The sequence below is a fragment of the Anomaloglossus baeobatrachus genome, chromosome 9 (assembly GCF_048569485.1).
Source record: "Anomaloglossus baeobatrachus isolate aAnoBae1 chromosome 9, aAnoBae1.hap1, whole genome shotgun sequence".
Classification (NCBI taxonomy): Eukaryota; Metazoa; Chordata; class Amphibia; order Anura; family Aromobatidae; genus Anomaloglossus; species Anomaloglossus baeobatrachus.
In genome coordinates, this window is record NC_134361.1 from 73675984 (window position 1) to 73697884 (window position 21901).

The following is a 21901-nucleotide window of genomic DNA, read 5'->3' on the forward strand; positions in this document are numbered from 1 at the left end:
GCCCTGTGTGCTTGGTACTTTCCCGTACCTAGCGTGACAATTGTTCTCCTGGAGATAAGTCACTGGCAGACCTAGACCTGTCATTCAGCACTTTTCTACTAGAGAACACAGTAGTTCTTGGCTGAATCTCACCCAACTAAAGCATCATTCGGTCACTAGCAGGTGACTAGAAGGTGACCAACTTTAGGCTGAGTGTCTCTTTCCCTAGACTTCAACGAAATCAGACCTTCTACTCATATCTGCATAATGGTCCTACCATAAGCAGGAATGAATTCAGGCTGTCAGTTACACCCAGAGAAGCAAGATTAGAAGGAGGGCGGATTGCGGGAGGGCTAAAGCAAAGGAAAAGACTTTCTGCAAGACTAAGCCTGCCTCCCAAGAATATGCACAATCTGAAACCAGCCGCGCTGTTATGGGAAGAGAAAGATGAAACGTGTCCCAGAATGTGTTTTATTCCACGCGTTTCAGAGTTAAACTCCTTCATCAGGATAATCACATTTGAATTGAGATTGTCCTGATGAAGGAGTTTAACTCCGAAACGTGTTGATTAAATCAAATTCTGTGACACGTTTCATCTGATTCTTCACTCGGCAGCACAGGCGGTTTCCACTCATGTTCCATTATTTGTGTTCTCTATGAGGCCGGGGCCACACGGGGCACTGGCGCGATCCTTGCATGACACTCGGCTCACGCTGGCAGCACAGCGGGAGCCGAGTGTCATGCAAGTGTCACTGCGACTGAGGTCCGATCATGCGATTGGACCTCAGCTGCGGGGGGCGGGCCAGCACTCAGGAGGGGTGGGCCGGCTCTGTAGAGGGGCAGGCCGGCGCTGCGAAGGGGAGGGATTTATTTCCCTCTCCTCCGTAGCCGGTTATTGCCATTCTCACCCTAGACTCACAGTACACCAGTGTACCGTGAGTGCACTGCGATTTTTCTCTTACTCCATAGACTTGAATGGGTGCAAGAGAAAAAAGGAATGCATTACAGTCGCAGCATGCTGCGATTGTTTTCTCGCTCCGATTGGGGCTGAGAAAATAATCGCTCATGGGTGCTGGCACATAGGCTAATATTGGTCCGAGTGGAATGCGATGTTTTATCGCATTCCATTCGCACCAATTTTCATGCCGTGTGTTTTAGGCCTAAGAGAGCTGCTGCCAGACATCTCTGGTGGAGGTGTATCTCTACAAAACAAAATGATTGGCAATCAGAAATGCAGCAAAACTAATTTGTTCAATGACTCCTTAAACATTAGCCTGTTGGCTAGACTCGATATGGACAGGGTCAGCCAAAGCTAGTCCAACATTTATGGGAGGATTTGGTCAAAAGTGGAGAATCCGTGAATTTCTACTAGTTTCTACTGGTTTTTATATCGACACCAAGTATGGCCGAGGAGAAAGGTCCGTTCCGTTAGGCTGGCCTAATTTCTTGAGCGTGATCTGAACCAGGAACGGAGTACTGGATTTTCTTGTTCACGGGTAGAGGAATGCATAATGGAAGATAAACTTTGATAATGATATATACAAAGTAGAAAGAGAGGGCTATATAGCAAAAATCAAAGTATATGTCGTAAATGTATCGGTGCTTATTATTGACATTAACTTTGGAAACTAAGTATTATAATTGACTAAGCATGAAACCGACCGATTAGCTTTTTAATATGAAGGTCTTGATGAAGTTGTGTTTTATCAGATTAGATGCTGTGATTTGTTTGGTGCTTTCATTACATCTCAGTATAACAGACTGATTGGCACTCAGCACTATCATTAAAAAGAGGATAAACCTCCGGCTAATGAAAGTATTACTAATTAACGTATGATATGTGGGAGGTATAATGCAAGAAATCACCAAAACATATTATTAATTTTTAAATACACCAGATAATAGCATAATAAAAAACAAAATCTCACATTTTTCTAGAATCTAGAAACCTACAACTGTACAATTAGGCTACACGTAGCGGTTACTGATTTCCAGCAGCGCTCAGTCTTTCTATTTGCACGTGTAATCAATATAGTTGAATTATATGTACAAATGACTTTGTTCCATATGAGCAGCATTTCCTATTGATTTAAAAGCACTTTCCAAGTCCACTTTTCCTTATGTGGTGTTTAGACATTATAGATGTTGTAAGCTTTGTGCAGGATAAATGCATTTTGTGCAGTTTTATAGTGCACTCGTGACATAAATATGTGGTGGACACAGTCGGTTTTGGAGAAAGAGCAATTACCAAAGCCTGTGAATGACTTAGAAACAGAAAGATCCGTCATCACCAAAGCAGAACAGAAAGGGGTCACACAAGATGCACGTCTCTGTAAAGCTAAGAGTGAATATCCACTCGACTATTACAAAAAAAAATAATTTGTTTTTAACCTAAATAGCTACAAAATTGTACACTGGAATTTTTTGGGGGGGATTTATATCCTTTTAACCCCCATAACTCAGTTTCTGCAAATCTCTGGCATAGAGATAAAGGTAAATAATAAAATTCTGGCTTAGTGTAGTCACCACTAGAGGGAGCTTAATGTATTTTTTTATACAGTGAACTTAAAGGGGTGATTTACTAGTTAACATTACTGGCCACATCGATATAACGTTGAGAAACATGGCTTCTCTCAAATACCTTGTATTGGCAGTAGCGTTTCTGAGTGGTGCTATTGTGGTCCGCTGATCCCCATTGGATGACCCCCGGGCTCCGTGACCTCTGATGTCTGGTGGTGTCACGTCAACTTCCAGTTGACCTGACACCACTGAGGCCGGCCCCAGTCTCCGTGAGTGACTGGGCTGTAGTTAGTGTTTCACTGCTCATCACAGTCCAGCATCCAGTCCAGCATCTCACGCGCTCTCTCCTTCACTGCAGAGCACCGCAAGCAAGAGCGATGTTGGGCTGTGATGTGCGGTGAAACTCCACCCACAGCCCAACCACTCATGAAGACTGGGGCCGGCGCTGTGTATAAAGCCATAAAAGCACGTCTTCATCCCATGTGTTGTGACTGTTCTTGGAATGATATTCTCTGCAGTACGAGCTGAACACTAGCCTAAAAATAGCCACTACACAGTGTATGAAGCTGTTCCACCTTTGTGGGGTAACAGTCTAATGGTGGGGTACAGGGTGTTAGACCCATACTGATCTGAGACTAGCCATATCCTGAAGATAGGTCATCAATATTTAGGCCTTGGACAAACCATTTTAGCAAAGACTTTAAAGGCCCATTTACACGCAATGACATCGCTAACGAGATGTCGTTGGGGTCACGGAATTCGTGATGCACATCCGGCCTCGTTAGCGACGTCGTTGCGTGTAACACCTACGTGTGAGTGTTAACGATCAAAAATACTCACCTAATCGTTGACGTTGACACGTCGTTCATTTTGATAATATTGTTGCTCGTTGTGGACGCAGGTTGTTCGTCGTTCCTCAGACAGCACACATCGCTACGTGTGACACCCCAGGAACGACGAATAACACCGTACCTGCGTCCTCCGGCAACAAGGTGGGCGTGTCTTTCCTTCGGCTGCTCTCCGCCCCTCCGCTTCTATTGGCCACCTGCCGTGTGACGTCGCTGTGATGCTGCACGAACCGCCCCCTGAGAAAAGAGGCAGTTTGCCGGCCACAGCGATGTCGCTAGGCAGGTAAGTGTGACGGGGACTAATGATATTGTGCGCCACGGGAAGCGATTTGCCCGTGACGCACAAACGAAGGGGGCGGGTGCGATCGGCAGTGACATCGCTAGCGATGTCGCTGTGTGTAACGCAGCCTTAAGAGTTGTTCCATTCTTAGAAGTTGCCACCATTTCCCTTTCGCGAATGCTATTCCATGTCTATTAGTTGCCATTATTTAGTCTTTGTTTTCTGAACTGCGCTTATTGTAAGATTACTATAATGTTTTACAAGTTCAGTAAAGAAAGAATTGCCAGTATAGGTGGCATGGAGACTGGAGTCCTGAGTTCAAATCCCACCTAGTACAACTCCTGGTGCTCTCCCGAATATTCCAGTCCAATTGGGGGCAGTGATGTTAATGTCTGACAGTGCTTTGGGATATGATGGAGCTATTAAAGCAAAGCATAACAAATAAATAATGAATTAACATGCCCAGAGCTTACATTATACCAGTCTTAACATTAAACCCTTGGGATTTCACAACATATAAGAGAAATACAATATAATAGCAAACGGTTAACGAGTGCCATTAATGTCACTTGATAATTTTCTTGGTGGAGATGTTCCAAGTCAAAGAACAAGCACTTTAGAAGTGTTAGCAAGAGCCATACAACAAAGTGGCACTTGTGTCAGTTGCATGATTAAATATAATCAGTTTTCAATGGGGAATTTCTACTCTTTACAGTTTTATTTTAATTCTCTATCTCAGTGGTCCCCAACCTTCCTTACCTTAAGAGCCACATTCGGCTCTGACAGCTTGTTGCGAGCCACAACCAGTGTCCTCAAAGTAGTTACACCCAGACACCCCCATTACTAGGATGATGATAGCCAAAGCTATAGCCCAGAAATCACACAGAGGCCTGGTGCCACCTTGCCTTATAGACAGCATATTTACATCCAGATGTTCCCATCTTACTCTCATTTGGTATTTTAGCATCAAACCATCCCACTACACTATGGCATTTGGCTTCAAGCACCCTTATAACTGGTGCTACCATCCTAACTCCAGGTTACTATATTTATCTCCCCACCCCCAACTTTATGGCAAAGCTAATTAGCAATAGATAACAGCTGGCTATTGCTTTCATTCAGAGTTCAGGAGACCAGAGGATCTCATTAACCCTAGCAGTGCTGGATAAAGGAGATTCTACACAGCCAGCAGTATTAAAGGGAACCTGTCACCAGATTTGGTGACTATAAGCTACGGCCACCATCAGTGTATATAAAAATATACAGCATTCTAACATGCTGTATATAAGAGCCCAGGCCGCTGTGTAGAACATAAAAATATCTTTAGAATTCTCACCTAAACAGTTGGTCGGTGCAGAATGGTAAGATGGGTGTCTCCGTTCTCCGGGTGCGGCGCCTCCTCTTTCGGCCATCTTTGTCCTCCTTCTTCTGAAGCCTGGGTGCATGATGCATCCTACGTCATACACACACACTAGCATTGAGGTCCCGCACAGGTGCACTACAGTACTTTGATCTGCCCTGCTCAGGGCAGATCAAAATGTACCTGCACAGGACCTCAATGCCGACGAGTGTGGATGATGTAGTACACGTCATGCTCCCAGGCTTCAGAAGAAGGAGGACAAAGATGACTGAAAGAGGAGGCCCGCACCCGGAGAACGGAGACACCCATCCAACCATTCTGCACTGAATCGACCATTTAAGTAAGTAATATAAAGTCATTTTTACGTTCTACACAGCAGCCTGGTCTCTTATATACAGCATGTTAGAATGCTGTATATAAGTGCTCAGTGATGGTGGCTGCAGTTTATAGGCCCCAAATCTGGTGACCGATTCCCTTTAACCTGAGCAAGTGTGTATGAAGCCCTGTGCTTTGATCTACTCTCCGTTGTGGAACCCTCGTGACATCTGGTGAGAGACCTCGGTAGAGAAGGCAGGTAAAAATTATCTATCAGTCACACACAGGAGGCGGTGGTCAGAGAAGAGAAGCAGAAGAGCTGCAAGTGCACTTTCTACCCGCTACACTTGCAGCTTATTAGCATCCAGTGTCAACAGTAGATGTTTCTAAAATTGCAATATAGATTTTTACAAGCAAGGTAAGGATTTAATCAGCATTAAAGCGTCTTTACATAAAAGCCATTAGTTTGTGGTATAAAATCCTGACGACACGTTCCCTTTAATTGTATGGCTACATTTATAGATGAAAGTCATGTAAACATGCACACAATAGTAAAGCAATAGCAGTTACAAGGCACAGGCACCTAAGCCATTAAATGTTACATTACATTAATTCCCTCTGCTCGGTGCGTTTACAGGATCAAATACAGGTTTTCTGAATCATAAGAACTTTAATTGAGTAGATAAAGAGGTCCTCATAATTATAAACTGCAGTAGGTATAACAAGAGGCTAAATACATAGCTGTGGTTTTAATTAGCTGGTGCTTCAAATTAGTAATTGTGGTTTCAGTCAGAAATCAGTGACTTTATACACAGTTAAAGACTCGGCAATGAACAGTTCATTCCTCATTATATCTCTCCATGTGAAGATTTCGGGAGCACGCCATGCTGAGCTTGAAGGGAATAGTCATGTATTCCACACTGGTTATCTTCCAACAGCAGTGGAGCTCTATGGAGATTAAATATATTATCGCTCAAGATACGAGTATTAACAGTTCTTTGTAAAAACATGTCACTAATGAAAAAAAAAAAGGAAAACGCAGAAGGCGAGTGTTCTGGCCGTGAGAGCGTTTGTTTACAACCTTAAGGCCGCTTTACACGCTGCGATATCGGTACCGATATCGATAGCGTGGTTACCCGCCCCCATCGGTTGTGCGACGCCCAGACCCGTCACACTACTTACCTGCCTAGCGATGTCGCTGTGACTGGCGAACCGCCTCCTTTCTAAGGGGGCGGTTCGTTCGGCGTAACAGCGACGTCACTTAGCGGCCGCCCAATAGAAGCGGAGGGGCGGAGATGAGCGGGACGAACATACCGCCCATCTCCTTCCTTCCGCATTGCGGGCGGGAGGCAGGTAAGGAGAGGTTCCTTGTTCCTGCGGTGTCACAAGTACCGATGTGTGCTGCCGCAGGAACGACAAACTACATCGTTACTGCAGCAGCAACGATAATTGAGAATGGACACCCATATCACCGATGAGCGATTTTGCACGTTTTTGCGCTGATGCAAAATCGCTCATAGGTGTCACACACAACAACATCACTAAAGCGGCCGGATGTGCGTCACAAATTCCATGACCCCAACGAGATCACTTTAGCGATGTCGTAGCGTGTAAAGCGGCCTTAAGACTGCCAATGTATTTGCCACCTTAGAGCAAAGTAAAATATTAAATTACCAATGAAATAAATATAATGGCAGGGAGAAAACTGTCCAAGGTGCTGGCTGTCTCAAGTCTTAGGAAAGAACAGACGTAGCAGAGCTTAATTTGTCAAATGCAAACTTACAATATGGCACACAAGGATTAGCCAATTTTTGTGCTAAGAACCTTCATTTTTCAAAGTACTGTATTTTTCGGATTATAAGACGCACTTTTGCTCTAACAAATTTGTTAGGAAAATGAGGAGTGCGTCTTATAATCTGAATGGAGCTTACCAGGAGGTGGTGGAGAGAGGTTGCAGAAGGCAGGGGCAATGCTGCGGGCCATTGAGCCGGTGCTTGCTGCGGGCGGTGAGGCAGGGGCCATCCTGAAAATGTTGGTGATGCGGGCTTCAAATGATGGCACCCAGAGTTGATGCATGCACAGATGGCGCTCTTGGCTCAAGATCTCATCTGTGCACACGCCACCTCTGGCCCATTGATCTCCCAGCAGCAGACTTGAGTAAAATGGCGCCCTGAGGTGGAGCGTGCACAGATAAGATCTCGGCTTGTCATTGAGCAGGTAGCAGAATCTGCACACATGCCGACTCCAGGCGCCATTTTTTTTAAGCCCGCACTGCCGACAGTTTCTGGATGTTGCCTGCCTCACAGTGCTCGCAGTGAGAATCTGGGACACCCACCGAACTGCCCACTGCGTCACCCTACTCAGTCACTGCCCCTGCCTCCTGTGACCCTGCTGCCTCCCACAGTCATGACACCCAGTACAAGAGGCAGCAAAACAACTCCAAAACATCTTTGAACCTCCACCATATTTGACTGTAGGTACTGTGTTCTTTTCTTTGTAGGCTTCATTCCATATTCGGTAAAAAACAGAATGATGTGCTTTACCAACAAGCTCTATCTTGCTCTCATCTGTCCACAAGAAGCTTTCTCAGAAAGATTTTGAAAGATTTTGGCTTACTCATGTACATTTTGCCAAAGTGCAGTCTACCTTTTTTATATCTCTGTGTCAGCAATGGGGACCTCCTGGGTATCCCGCCATAGCTTAAATTTCATTGGAACTTGATTTGGGCTGCTTATCCACCATCTGGACTATCCTGCATTGCTGCCTTTCATAATTTTTTCTCTGCTATCCATGTCCAGGGAGATTAGCTACAGTGTCATGGGTTGTAAACTTCTTGATTATGTTGTGCACCATTGACAAAGGAACAACAAGATCTCTGGAGATGGATTTGTAACCTTGAGATTGTTGATAGTTTTCAACATTTTTGGTTCTTAAGTCATCAGACAATTTTCTTCTCCTCTTTCTGTTCTCCATGCTCAGTGTGGCACACACAGACACACAATGCAGAGATTGAGTCAACTTCTTCCCCTTTTCTCTGGTTTCAGGTGTTGTTTTTCATATTGCCCACACCTGTTTCCTACCACAGGTGAGTTTGTATGAGCATCACATGCTTGAAACAAAGTTGTATATTCACAATTTTGAAAAGGTGCCAACAATTTTGTCCTACTCATTTTTTGGGGTTTTGTGTGAACTTTTTTCCAATTTGTCTTTATTTTTCTGGTTTTTTTTGTGTTGCTCCAAAACACACAAAGGAAATAAACGTGTATAATAAAACATGTATAATTGCAGTAATTTTCTGCAAAAATAATGTTGTGGAAGAGATCCTTATTACAGTAGTGTGTCCCTTGTTGGGCTTTGTTTTTCTGTTTCAATACAATCAGTGTTTTATCAACAGGATTTAGCCTCTTATCTTTAGAGGAAAACTGGCCTCCATACTAGTCCAACCTCATCCTCAGCACTGATTAGCAGCTCTCAGTCACTATATATTGTACATAGAAAGCTGGGGTATGGGCTGGGTTATACACAGCTTAACAACTAAGTTCTGTTAAGTCTACAGCAGAGAAAACTATGATTCAATCATAACTGCAGCACCCAGTAAACTGATGCATCATTGAAATCAGGGTCTCTTTCCTACCTCATGCTGTTGTCAGATTACATATAATAAACCTGCTCAAAAATTCCCTTTAAAGAAGCATTCCTATCATTTTTTTTATCCTCTTAATTCATTGCAATCATCCTATTATATAGCACTGTGTACTTTCAGTTTCTGATTTTGCACTTCTACTTAACTAATTCTTCTGTGTTCCATTCTGTGACATCACGTGATTAAAAACAGACTAGCTGAATCGTTCTAAGATCTACATACAAACAGGAAGTCACTTTTCCCTGTATGAGTCATCACTGCACAGTCCCTGGCAAGAAGGGGAGAGAGCAGCTGGGTCAGGAGTTAAGAAGTGGATGAGTCATGCAGGCAAAAGAGACTTCCTGTCTCTACTTAAGGCCCCGTCACACTAAGCAACATCGCTAGCAACATCGCTGCTAACGAACAACTTTTGTGACGTTGCTAGCGATGTCGCTGTGTGTGACATCCAGCAACAACCTGGCCCCTGCTGTGAGGTCGTTGGTTGTTGCTGAATGTCCTGGGCCATTTTTTAGTTGTTGCTGTCCTGCTGTGAAGCACAGATCGCTGTGTGTGACAGCGAGACAGCAACAACTAAATGTGCAGGCAGCAGGAGCCGGCTTCTGCGGAGGCTGGTAACCACAGTAAACATCGGGTAACCAAGAAGCCCTGTCCTTGGTTACCCGATATTTACCTTTGTTACCAGCCTCCGCCGCTCTCACTGTCAGTGCCTGCTCCTGCTCTGTGCACATGTAGCTGCAGGACACATCGGGTTAATTAACCCGATGTGTGCTGTAGCTAGGAGAGCAAGGAGCCAGCGCTAAGCATTGTGCGCTGCTCCCTGCTCTGTGCACATTTAGCTGCAGTACACATCGGGTAATTAACCCGATGTGTGCTGTAACTAGGAGAGCAGGGAGCCAGCGCTCAGTGTGCGCTGCTCCCTGCTCTCTGCACGTGTAGCTGCGTGCGCTGGTAACCAAGGTAAATATCGGGTTGGTTACCCGATATTTACCTTAGTTACCAAGCGCAGCATCTTCCACGCGGCGCTGGGGGCTGGTCACTGGTTGCTGGTGAGCTCACCAGCAACTCGTGTAGCCACGCTCCAGCGATCCCTGCCAGGTCAGGTTGCTGGTGGGATCGCTGGAGTGTCGCAGTGTGACATCTCACCAGCAACCTCCTAGCAACTTACCAGCGATCCCTATCGTTGTTGGGATCGCTGGTAAGTTGCTTAGTGTGACTGGACCTTTAGAGCTTAGAAGGATTCAGCTAGTCTGTTTTTATTCATGTGATGTCATAGTCCCGATAGAAAACAGAATTAATTAGAAGGGTAAAATAAGCAATTGTAAGTACACAGTGCTATATAATAATGATGATTGCAATCTATTTAGACAGTAAAAACTTTAATGGGAAGGCTTCTATAAGGGTTGTTAACATATAGCACATACATCCCAGCAGTGCACCGCTATTGGTATGAATTGGGCTTTAGTTGGTCATTTGACATAGCTGAATAAGATATCTTGATGATTTGTCACCGGGATTTTGCACTGTAAGCTGAAGACAGGATGCTGCAAGGGTTGAAAAAGAAAATACAACTGTATTGCTCTTATCTGTGTGTGAGCTATTGTTTATCTAAACTAAAGAGTATATTGCTGTAATTGGTATGACTCATCAGCTCCTGCAGGGCACTCAGACACGCCCCCTGCTGGGATTGACACCTTAAGGCCCAGTCACACACAACGACTTACCAGCGATCCCGAAAACGATGCGACCTGATAGGCATCGCAGGTAAGTCGCTGGGAGGTCACAGGTGAGATGTCACACAGTCAGATCTTACCAGCGATGCAGGAACAATACAGGTCGTAGTAGCGACCTGTATAACGATCTCAGCAGTCACTGTGACCCTGTCACATAGTGTCAAACACAGCGATGTGTCCTGCCCAGCAGGACATCGCCTTTGAAGAAAATGGCCTGGACCATTCTGCAACGACTAGAGATCTCACAGCAGGGGCCTGATCGCTGGTAGGTGTCACACATAACAAGATCGCTAACGGGATCGCTACTGCGTCACGGAAACCGTGACTCAGCTGCGATCTTGCTAGCGATCTCGTTATGTGTGACGGTACCTTTACAGTTAATGCACAATCTCTATTGAGAGCCTGGTGTGAGCGGAAACAACTCCTAGCTCTGCTAAACTGAATTATTGGATAAAGTCAGAACGGTTGCACACAGTGACCTAAGATGGTTAGTTTCAGAATCTCTTTGCCTACAACATGCTGCTTTCCAATGAAGTAGCAAAAACCTGCTGACAGATTCATTTTAAAGTGCTGTTCTCAAAATAACAATATGGTCTATTACAAAATACTCATATATTTGTTAATTTGTGCCAAAATAACTCAGCTTTAAATCTGTACTGTTTTGCACATATTGCCTGTCAAAGGATGTCCCTCCAGGCCCTGTTTATCCTCGAGTTGCCAATGGAATAGTCCTGCTGTAGTTTCAGTGCTCCTTCCCAATCTTGGCAGTCTTGCTCTGCACAGTGTCTCAGCTGGCCTCCTGCCAGCACAGCTCTACTTTTCTTCTAGCACTGACGTGCAGGATATACTATGCTCACATTTCTTCTGCCAACTACAGCAGAATAGCTGCTCGGTGACTGGCACAGATCAGTATGTGTCTCAACTTTATACTGCCCATTTATTACAAGCTTAGTTTTGAAGTGATGCAAAAGTGTTGAGCTCTGCTATAAACCAGCTATCAGTTATGTAAAATACATATACAGGTATGCTAATGTACATGATAGAAGGTAAAGGTACTGTACAGGAGCAGAGGGTGCACAGAACATGAGATGAATTCCATACTTAGACAGACTCAGACAGATGAGGCTAGTAAGGAGTACACAGTAGAGGAAGAAGGGGGTCTCCAGCACTTAGGAGAAGCAAGGTGCTGCAGGGAAATGTAGTTTTAGTAATGTAAGAAAAAGACTACCCATACAGCTTTATGAGTATGCACAAAGGAGCAGATAGCGATAAAGACACATTACAAGAAATAAACTTTATATTGGGCTTAAGGCCCCGTCACATGCAGCGATATCGATAATGATATCGCTACTGAGTGCACCCGCCCCCGTGTTCTTTGTGTGTCACGGGCAAATCGCTGCCCGTGGCGACATAATCATTAGGAGCCGTCACACGAGACTTACCTGCCTAGCGACGTCGCTGTTGCCGGCGAACCGCCTCCTTTCTAAGGGGGCGGTTCATGCGGCGTCACAGCGACATCACTAAGCGGCCGCCCAATAGAAGTGGAGGGGCGGAGATGAGCGGCCGTAAAATCCCGCCCACCTCCTTCCTTCCTCATTGCCGGCAGCCGCAGGTAAGCTGCAGTTCGACGTTCCCGAGGTGTCACACGGAGCGATGTGTGCTGCCTCGTGAACGACGAACAACCTGCGTCCTCAACAATCAACGATTTTTGGAAAATTAATGACGCGTCAACGATAGAGGATTTGGTGAGTATTTTCCATTGTTAACGGCCGTTCGTTGGTGTCACACGCAACGACGTCGCTAACGATGCCGGATGTGCGTCACAGAATCTGTGACCCCGGCGATATATCGTTAGATACGTCGCTGCGTTTGATGGGGCCTTTAGTCTTTATACTAACAATAAGTATGCAATTACTATGCTTTGTGAAGAATAATGCGATTGTGAGAATAACTTTTTAAAGGGAATCTGTAAGCAAGTTCTGGTTATGTAATCTGAAAACAACGTGCTGTAGGTGTTAACACAGAGAGATGCGTTTCTTATTACAATGTATGCTGTTGTTTACCTGCATTGTTTGCCTTAGCTTTAGGAGATTAACATTGCCTTACTGGGTCAGCTAGAGTTCAGCTAGTCTGGCACACTCCCAGCTGTGATGAGAATCTCACGGTCTACAAACACTGTATATAGAGAGCCCGGTGTGGGTGGGGGAGGCTTTCTCAGCTCTGCTGCATTGCTACATCTAAAAAACTCTGTGTCAGAATGGCTGCAGCCAGTAATCTAAGTGATACATTGTTGGATTCAGGGTCTCTTTACCTACATCATGCTGCTTTCAAATGAGGTAGCGGATTCCTTGTAAATAATACAGTCCCTGTACTTGTGTTAACAGAGCACCATCCTTTACTATGCACACTGTTTTCCTTAGTACACGTAGGATATAGTTGAGTTTCTACCTGTGTATGTCACTGTTTGTCACAAAGGATGTACAAATCATGGCATTTCAGTTTGGCGAAATGCAGTGAGTAATGGCAAAGTGACATTCTGCAGTCTGGCCTGTCTGCACGAATCGGTGTCTCATTGGATTACGGACATCATATTTCTAAAAGTAGAATATGTAAATTTGTTTTTTTCTTTATGATCACATTCTACGGTATATAATTATTGTATACATATATGTATATACTTATTTACTTATCAAGTCAATGTGATATAGATTTAACAAAGGTTATCTTGATTCAGATAACACAGCACCTAATAGCTTAAGGCCACGTCACACTAGGCAACATCGCTAGCAACATCGCTGCTGAGGCACGACTTTTGTGACGTAGCAGCGATGTTGCTAGTGATGTCGCTGTGTGTGACATCCAGCAACAACCTGGCCCCTGCTGTGAGGTCGTTGGTTGATGCTGAATGTCCTGGGCCATTTTTTAGTTGTTGCTCTCCCGCTGTGAAGCGCACATCGCTGTGTGTGACAGTGAGAGAGCAACAACTAAATGTGCAGTGAGCAGGAGCCGGCTTCTGCGAACGCGGGTAGCCAATGTAAATATCGGGTAACCAAGAAGCCCTTTCCTTGGTTACCCGATATGTACCTTCGTTACCAGCGTCCGCCGCTCTCACGCTGCCAGTGCCGACTCCCTGCACACATAGCCAGACTACACATCGATGTGTACTCTAGGTGTACTCTACACCCGATGTGTACTCTGGCTAGGAGTGCAGGGAGCCAGCGCTAAGCGGTGTGCGCTGGTAACCAAGGTAAATATCGGCTTGGTTACCCGATATTTACCTTAGTTACCAAACGCAGCATCGCTTCCACGCGTCGCTGCTGGCTGGGGGCTGGTCACTGGTTGCTCGTAAGATCTGCCTGTTTGACAGCTCACCAGCAACCCGTGTTGCGACGCTCCAGCGATCCCTGCCAGGTCAGGTTGCTGGTGGGATTGCTGGAGCGTCGCTTAGTGTGACGGTACCTTTATGCAATGTTAAAAGGGCATTTCCATAAATAGAAGTTATCACTGAACAGACCACTAGGACCACCACCGATCGCCAGGAAGGGGTGCTTGTATTACATTATAATTGAGTGTCAGTGAGCGCTCAACAGCCGCTCCATTCATTTACGATGGAACTGCCTCAGCACTGAACTTGGCATTTGTGTATGAAACAAGGGAATCTGCATTTACATGTGCAGTTGTTCTATTCTAATGGGATAAAAGTGCCCCTTTCTGTCAATCTTCTCTGGTCTGATCGTTTGATTAATTGATAATATGTTGTGCATATTGTACAACAGCGATCCCCAACCTTTCTGACCTTAATAGCCACATTGAACTCTGAGAAAGGGTCACGTGTCACATTAAACTCTGAAAGAAGGTTGCAAGCCACATCTTGCTCCCACCCCCTCACAGTAGTTACACCCAGAGCATTATCGGTATAACAACAGCCAAAGCTTTCCACAGAAATAACACTGATACAATATACCAAGATCCAAGGGTTCCTACTCTACACCAATTCAGATCTGATCTTTTGTGTGGGGCTACTAACAAAATTCACCATCTGGAGACCTTGACTTCATAGCTGTTAGCTAGGCCTAGCATTAATATACCAATCTGGAAGACAGCTGCAAGCTACACATCCTAGGCCCGTGAGCCACATGTGGCTCCCGAACCACAGGCTGGGGACTCCTGTTGTACAAAGTACTCAGTTTGTACGTCTGATAGCTCAAATGAGGCAACAAGGTATCATGGCAGAAAACAGAGGCTATTCCAGCCATATAAGACAACACAAAGGAAGGGGGAAGGAATGCCTTAGATAGGGAAAGGGGTAATGGTGACCAATGACAACACCGACCCTCACCGACCCTATACAGGTTCCGCACCTATCGCTGAGCTGGATACTTGGGGCCCTGTCTTCCACTGATAAATAGGCTCTAAGTAAGGATGGAGGGTATGAGCGCTAAGTCAACACCACTAACACTAAAGGAAGACACAAGAGAACAATACAGGGGGAACACGAATGCTCTCACCTGAACCCAGGTAGATAGCGAAAGCGAACACTTAGCCGAGGTATAGGCAGCCACCACAAAAGTCTCTGAAGCAACAGGAGACAAATACTGCATACTACAGCAAAGGGCAACTATAAACCGCACCAAAACAACCCCAGGGTGAGGTTAATAAAGGCACTCATAGGTTAGCAACAGAGATGAGAAGCCGGCAGTTCCCCATAGTCATAGAGTCTACTGACTGTGGAAACAGAGAACTGTCAGATGACAACATGTGCCTTCAATCTCTGTGATCTTCTATCACTTGCAGTCATGGAATTGTCAGCCAACCGTGATACCTCCATTGCAGGCCATGACACATCTGTGACACAAGGGTACAATGTGGTGTAAAATGAATGGTGGGAAAATCTTCTGCAAATAAGGTGGAGCATACACATTAGATGTCAGTTGGCTAACTCTTATTTATCCCACAGTTATCCTTCTTGCTAACTCATAAACATGCATGATCTCAATGGGCATTTATTTCAATAAGTGTGTGGCATTTACTTATCTTTTTATGGGGTACTGACTACCTTGAAATTCAGCATTACAGATTCTTCTTTCCTCCAATGGGTTCATTCAATTGACCATATAAGTCGGACCAAGAACAGAACACAGTGCTCAAACTGCCCAAGCGTTACAACTTCATATATTTCTACGCAACTGTCTGGAGTCAGGTCAGGAGATACGTGGCCAGTCCGAGCATTGTGGTTGAATCTTGGTCTGATTCATACGGCCATCTAAATGCACCATAATAGGGAGAAACCATTGGGTTTCACCAAAACATATTAGGCCATAGGATGAGTCGGACAAATTTATCAGGGTTAGACAATGTTGACTAATGTATAATGCTATCTGAAAAGTGTCAATGATTTCCATATAGAGTGAGTGTGTGAGACAATGTGTATGGAACTGTGGATGGAACATTTTAGTGAAATCTTTGTAGCATTCGGAAATCTTCACATTTATTTTTCTCTCTCTAAACCTGGTTGTTACTTCTCATCCAGCTTATATTTTTGGCCATTATATATGTATTACTTCATTGGGTTAACCATGGGCAGTACAAGAATAAATAGAATTTGCTAGTATAATGAGGGCTGACAGTGCCATGTTAGGGCATACAGTATGAGTGATATGTTTGAAATATTTTGCATAATTTTTCTTCTCTTGTCTTTACCAGTCACTATGAACAAGACCGAAATGCCCTCAAGAGAAAGGAATGGGAACGAAGAAATCAAGAAGTCCAGCAAGATGAAGACCTTTTTGCCTCTGGATTTAATTTGTTTGGGGAGCCATACAAAGTAAGTGATTGATTAGATTAAAAAGATTCTTATTCTGATATTAGGCATAATTCTTATAGTTATCTCTAAGTTTTGCATTTTTTTAGCCTAAATGACCCATTATTCTTCACTTTATTGCAGTGACAGTAGCGCATACAGAGACAAAATTGTGACAAGCAGGGCACGTGCCACATTACATAATAGGAGACAATGCCGTATAATGGCTTTACCCACAAATAACATTATTTTTGATCAGTTTCTGTTTTTGGATTCTTAATTCAGGGACCCCTACTGGTTTCTACAATGGAAGACCTAGATTCCATCATACAAGTGACCTGTTCTGTACAAATTTCTCGAAAATACAGAAACCGTTGTATTTCCGATGAAAGTCCAAACTTATCAGAAGGAAGTGGTAACACATGTTTTAGAAACACGAAGATTTCAGCTCTGAAGTCTGCACAATTGTGAATTCAGTTTGTGACTACAGTAGTGGTTGAGCCCAGGTCAAAGCAAAGTGATGTTTAAAATTGGGGAGATTTATCAAATTAAACATGTCAGCTGGCATAACTTGTGCCAAAAAAGTCTTTCATTTCATTCACCATATTTATTATATCTTGGAAACACTTTCTGTGTCTTAGCGAAAATCAGGGGCATGGTCTCACGGAAGTAGGTGTAGCCTATGGCTTAATGCATGATACAATGCACCAGATTCGGGACACATCGTATTTCTAGCACCGTGTAAGCAAACTATGGTGCCAATTTAGACCAGATAGGATTAAAATTAAGCAACATGAACAACTATGATAAATTTGGTGCACAGGAATTAGAATTTTTTTATAAATTTGTCCCAATGTGTACAATGTATTTGCAATATTGTATTTATGTAAATTTGTTTCTATGTGATTTGTACAATTTACATGAATATAAACTTGAATTTGGATTTTGTGGTGGATTAAAAAATATACAGTTGCTTTGCAAATGTTTTATACACATTTGTGTTAAAGGGGTTGTCCACTGCTAGTACAACCCCTTCTGATTCCACTTGTTTACCCCCAGTTAAAATAATACTCAAAAAATACCTGCACTCACAATATAATCTTCTTGTGATTTCTTTATTTAAAATTGTTCATATCCATTCAAGTATATGACGCATTTTGGCTCTACAACATACAGCATGCTTCAGATACCTATCTAAAGAAGGCTGTATGACGTGAAGCCAAAACACGTCATATATTTGAATGGATATGAAAAATTTTAAATTAAGTAATCACAAGAAGATTATATTGTGATTGCCAATTTTATTTGAGCATTCGTGGAGGGGTCACTGACCCATTACCAAGGTACCACCTGTTTTGGGAGTGCTCCCTGGAATTTTGTAACATTGACCCAGTAAAAATAAAAGACCTTGTATGCCCTTCCCATTCTGGTGCTATTCCAACTCTGTTGGTAACCACCGTACTGGGCCCACGTGACCTTGTGACGTCATGCGAGCCCCATGTCCAATCACCCCCGGCTTCTCCCTTACCGCCTTCAGATCAAACAAGTTAATCAACAGGAAGTGACTCTGCGGCTCCCACTGACTTCCCGTTAATTGTCTATTTTGTCCGATGACGGGAGAGAGAAGCCAGTGGGGATTTTATTTTAACTGGAGGAAACAAGTGGAATCAGAAGGGGTTATTCTAGTAGTGGACAACCCCTTTAAAGGAAACTTATCAGCAGATTTGGGGCCTATAAGCTGCGACCACCACCAGTGGATTCTTATATACAGCAGTCTAACATGTTGTATATAAGAGCCCAGACCGCTGTGTAGAACTTAAAAATCACTTTATAATACTTACCTAAATAGTCGCTGCGGCGGAGTTGGGTCATATGGGCATCTCTGTTCTCCGGTGTCGGCACCTCCTCTTTCGGCCATCTTTGTCGTCCTTCTTCTGAAGCCAGAGTGTATGACGCGTCCTACATCATCCACACTCGCCGGCATTGAGGTCCTGCACAGGCACACTTTGATCTGCCCTGAGCAATGCAGATCAAAGTATTATAGTGCGCATGCATGGGACCGGCGAGTGTGTATGACGTAGAACGCGTCATGCACACAGGCCTCAGAAGGATTTTCTGAAGCCTGTGTGCATGACGCGTCCTACATCATACACACTCGCCGGTCCTGCGCAGGCGTACTACAATACTTTGATCTGCATTGCTCAGGGCAGATCAAAGTGTGCCTGTGCAGGACCTCAGTGCCGGCGAGTGTGGATGACGTAGGACGTGGATGATGTAGGACGCGTCATACACTCTGGCTTCAGAAGAAGGATGACAAATGTCCTTCCTGAATGTAGTATAACCCTGTATGTTTGTCACCCAGTCATGGCTTTCATCCAGCCAGGTTTCCGTAATGCCCACCACATCATAATCCATGGTTGACATAAGAGTCTCCAATTCATTCATTTTGTTTGCAAGACTTCTTGCATTTGTCAGTAGACATTTAATACTATTAACACCTTTATTACTCCTAGCCTCCCTACGTTCCTTGCATGTCCAATCCCCCCCTAATCCTTCTTTGACCCCTACCGTCTCACTGTCTGTATCTGCTCTATCTATCCCCTTACTTCACTACCTTGACGAGGTTGCAATTTTTTTTTCATTATTTTATGATTTAATTGCAGCTGACTTTATTTGAATGGGATTTTGCTGCACTGTGGCTCTTCATTACCCCATTAACCACGACACGTGTAGCCCCAGGTTGTTCTACTATGTCTCTTCTACATAAATAGTAGTTTACACCATTGCAGTAGGTATCCGTAATGCAGTAAACATAACATACTATATTCATAGCTGAGCTCAGGTGCAATATAGTGAACTACTACAAAAAGGCACTTGAAATATTTATTCACCATAACACTTAGCGGAGAGCTAACCAGCTAGAGTCTCTATTGATGGTTGTTTTTCTTTGTGATAATGAGTTAAACTGTGTTCGAGGGAACAGAACAAATAAGCAAGTGTTTAAAAAGTGCATCATAAGTCCTCTCGCTATGTTCCCGGCACAATAGTATCCTCTTGTTTTCAGTGTGGAGGTTGAATAGAGAGAGCCTATGTTTGGCTGTTTCCCAAATGGTACATTGTGCAACTCTGTTGAAGGAGACAGCTTATAAACAAAGAGCGTATTCTTGGCTTAGCTAAATGTAATTTCTGCCACTAAAAATGACAAAACCTAGGGACTGTTAGTAAGTAACCGTGATTTCTTGCCCTTGTTCTCTCAACTGTAAGTTGTAAATATGCCGCTCCGATTTAACGTTGGGTCGATCTACAGAGATTATATAATTGAACAAAATCACAACCATAAGCCAACGTGTGCTAAGAGAGATCATTGCAATTACATCAACTATGGTTTGCTTGGAAGGTCTATGAATTGATTAACGATTATTGTACAAACACACAAGGCTGGAAAAAGAAGTTGCCATCTTCCAGCTAAAAGAATAAAAAAAAGTCAAATATATAAAATATGTTTTTGCCTAGTATTATTGGATTATTCCACATCTCAAGATGCATTGCCAGCTGCTATTTAATTCTCCTTACACTATCATAAAATAAAGCTTAGAAACGATGGCCAAGAACGTCCAAGATTGCTTTATTTATTAACTGAGGGAGAATTATCGAAAAAGCCGACAATGTAAAAGTACAAAAAGTTTGTCTTCAAAATGTTGTGGCCTTTCTTCCAATCCTGACAATGTATGTTCTTTCAAAACTAGGAAGTATTTGCTAAACTTAATATCTGGGTAGTAGAGATTGCTGTGCGGAGTTTCAAGTTCTAACCAAAAATGTATGGTTTCACACGAATTTGAACACTTGAGATTCAATTAGCGGTTTGCAAAAAAAAAAACAACCTTCCCGCACCATTTCTGACACTGCTGAAGAAATCAGAGAGTGGGCTAATGTCTTTCTGTGTGGGACTCTCCATAATGTCCTGCAGCCATGACATTTAGCAGATTATCGTACCTTGTACAATGGGGGTCAATCCCTGGACCATCACAGATCAGCAGTTCCCAGTGGAGCATAGTTTGTATGTTTTCTATCTTAAGAGTTACTGGAAAAGTCTCTCCTGTAGAGTGTAAGCCCTTATGGTGAGTTGGGTCCTCTTTTTCCTGTAGAATGTAAGCTCTGATGATCATGGAGTACCTCCCACTCTCTCTTTTGTAGAGTATAAGCTTTTATGATCAGTGGAGTCCTCCCCTCTCTCCTGTAGAGTGTAAGCTGTTATGATCAATGAGTTCCTTTCTCTCTCCTGTAGACTGTCAGTTCTTATGGTCAGTGAGTACCTGTCTTTCTCTGTCGTGTAGAATATAAGCTTGTATGATTAGTGGAGTCCTCCCTCTCTCCTGTAGAGTGTAAGCTCTTATGATCAGTGGGTCCTCTATTTTCTGCAGAGTGTAAACTCTTATGAACAGTGGGGTCCTCCTGTAGAGTTTAAGCTCTTATGATCAGTGGGATCCTCCTCTTTTTCCTGTGGAGTGTAAGCTCTTATGGTCATTCGAGTCCTTTCTCTCTCTCTCTCTCTCTGTCTGTCTCCTGTATAGTGTTAGCGGTTATGATCAGCAAGGTCCTCTCTCCTGTAGAGTTTAAGCTCTTATGATCAGCAGGGTCCTCTCTCTCCCCTGTAGAAAGTAAGCTCTTATGGTCAGCGGGGTCCTCTGTGTTACTTTACTGTAGAGTGTACGCTCTTATAGTCAGTGGGGTCCCGACTCTCTCTGTCATTTCTTATGGTCAGCAGGGTCCTCTCTCTCTCCTGTAGAGTGTAAGCTCTTATGCCTAGCGGGGTCCTCTCTCTCTCCTGTAGAGTGTAAGCTCTTATGGTCAGCAGGTTCCTCTCTCTGTCCTGTAGAGTGTAAGCTCTTATGGTCAATGGGGTCCTCTCTCTTTCCTGTAGAGTGTATGCTCTTATGGTCAGTGGGGTCCTCTCTCTGTCCTGTAGAGTGTACGCTCTTATAGTCAGTGGGGTCCCCCCTCTCTCTGTCATTTCTTATGGTCAGCAGGGTCCTCTCTCTCCTGTAGAGTGTAAGCTCTTAGGCCCAGCAGGGTCCTCTCTCTCTCTTTCCTGTAGAGTGTAAGCTCTTATGGTCAGCAGGGTCCTCTCTCCCTCCTGTAGAGTGTAAGCTCTTATGGTCAGTGGGGTCCTCTCTCTTTCCTGTAGAATGTAAGCACTTATGGTCAGCAGGGTCCTCTGTGTTACTTTACTGTAGAGTGTACGCTATTATAGTCAGTGGGGTCCCCCCTCTCTCTGTCTCTTCTTATGGTCAGCAGGGTTCTCTCTTTCTCCTCTAGAGTGTAAGCTCTTATGGCCAGCGGGGTCCACTCTCTATTGTAAAGAGTATAATCTGTCCTTTAAAAACTCTAATATTTGATTAATATTATAGAAGTATCAGGTGTTCATC

At 43.9% G+C, this 21901-nt stretch overlaps 1 protein-coding gene across 3 annotated transcripts in view; it reads left to right on the top strand.

The window, feature by feature from the left end:
• AFF2 (ALF transcription elongation factor 2) overlaps positions 1 to 21901 on the top strand; it is a 763896-nt gene that overhangs the window by 209871 nt on the left and 532124 nt on the right. For all 3 annotated transcript variants that reach the window (XM_075323783.1, XM_075323786.1, XM_075323784.1), the window contains exon 2: positions 16379 to 16499. In XM_075323783.1, the coding sequence (XP_075179898.1) occupies positions 16379 to 16499 (121 nt within the window). The remainder of the gene's footprint in view (positions 1 to 16378; positions 16500 to 21901) is intronic.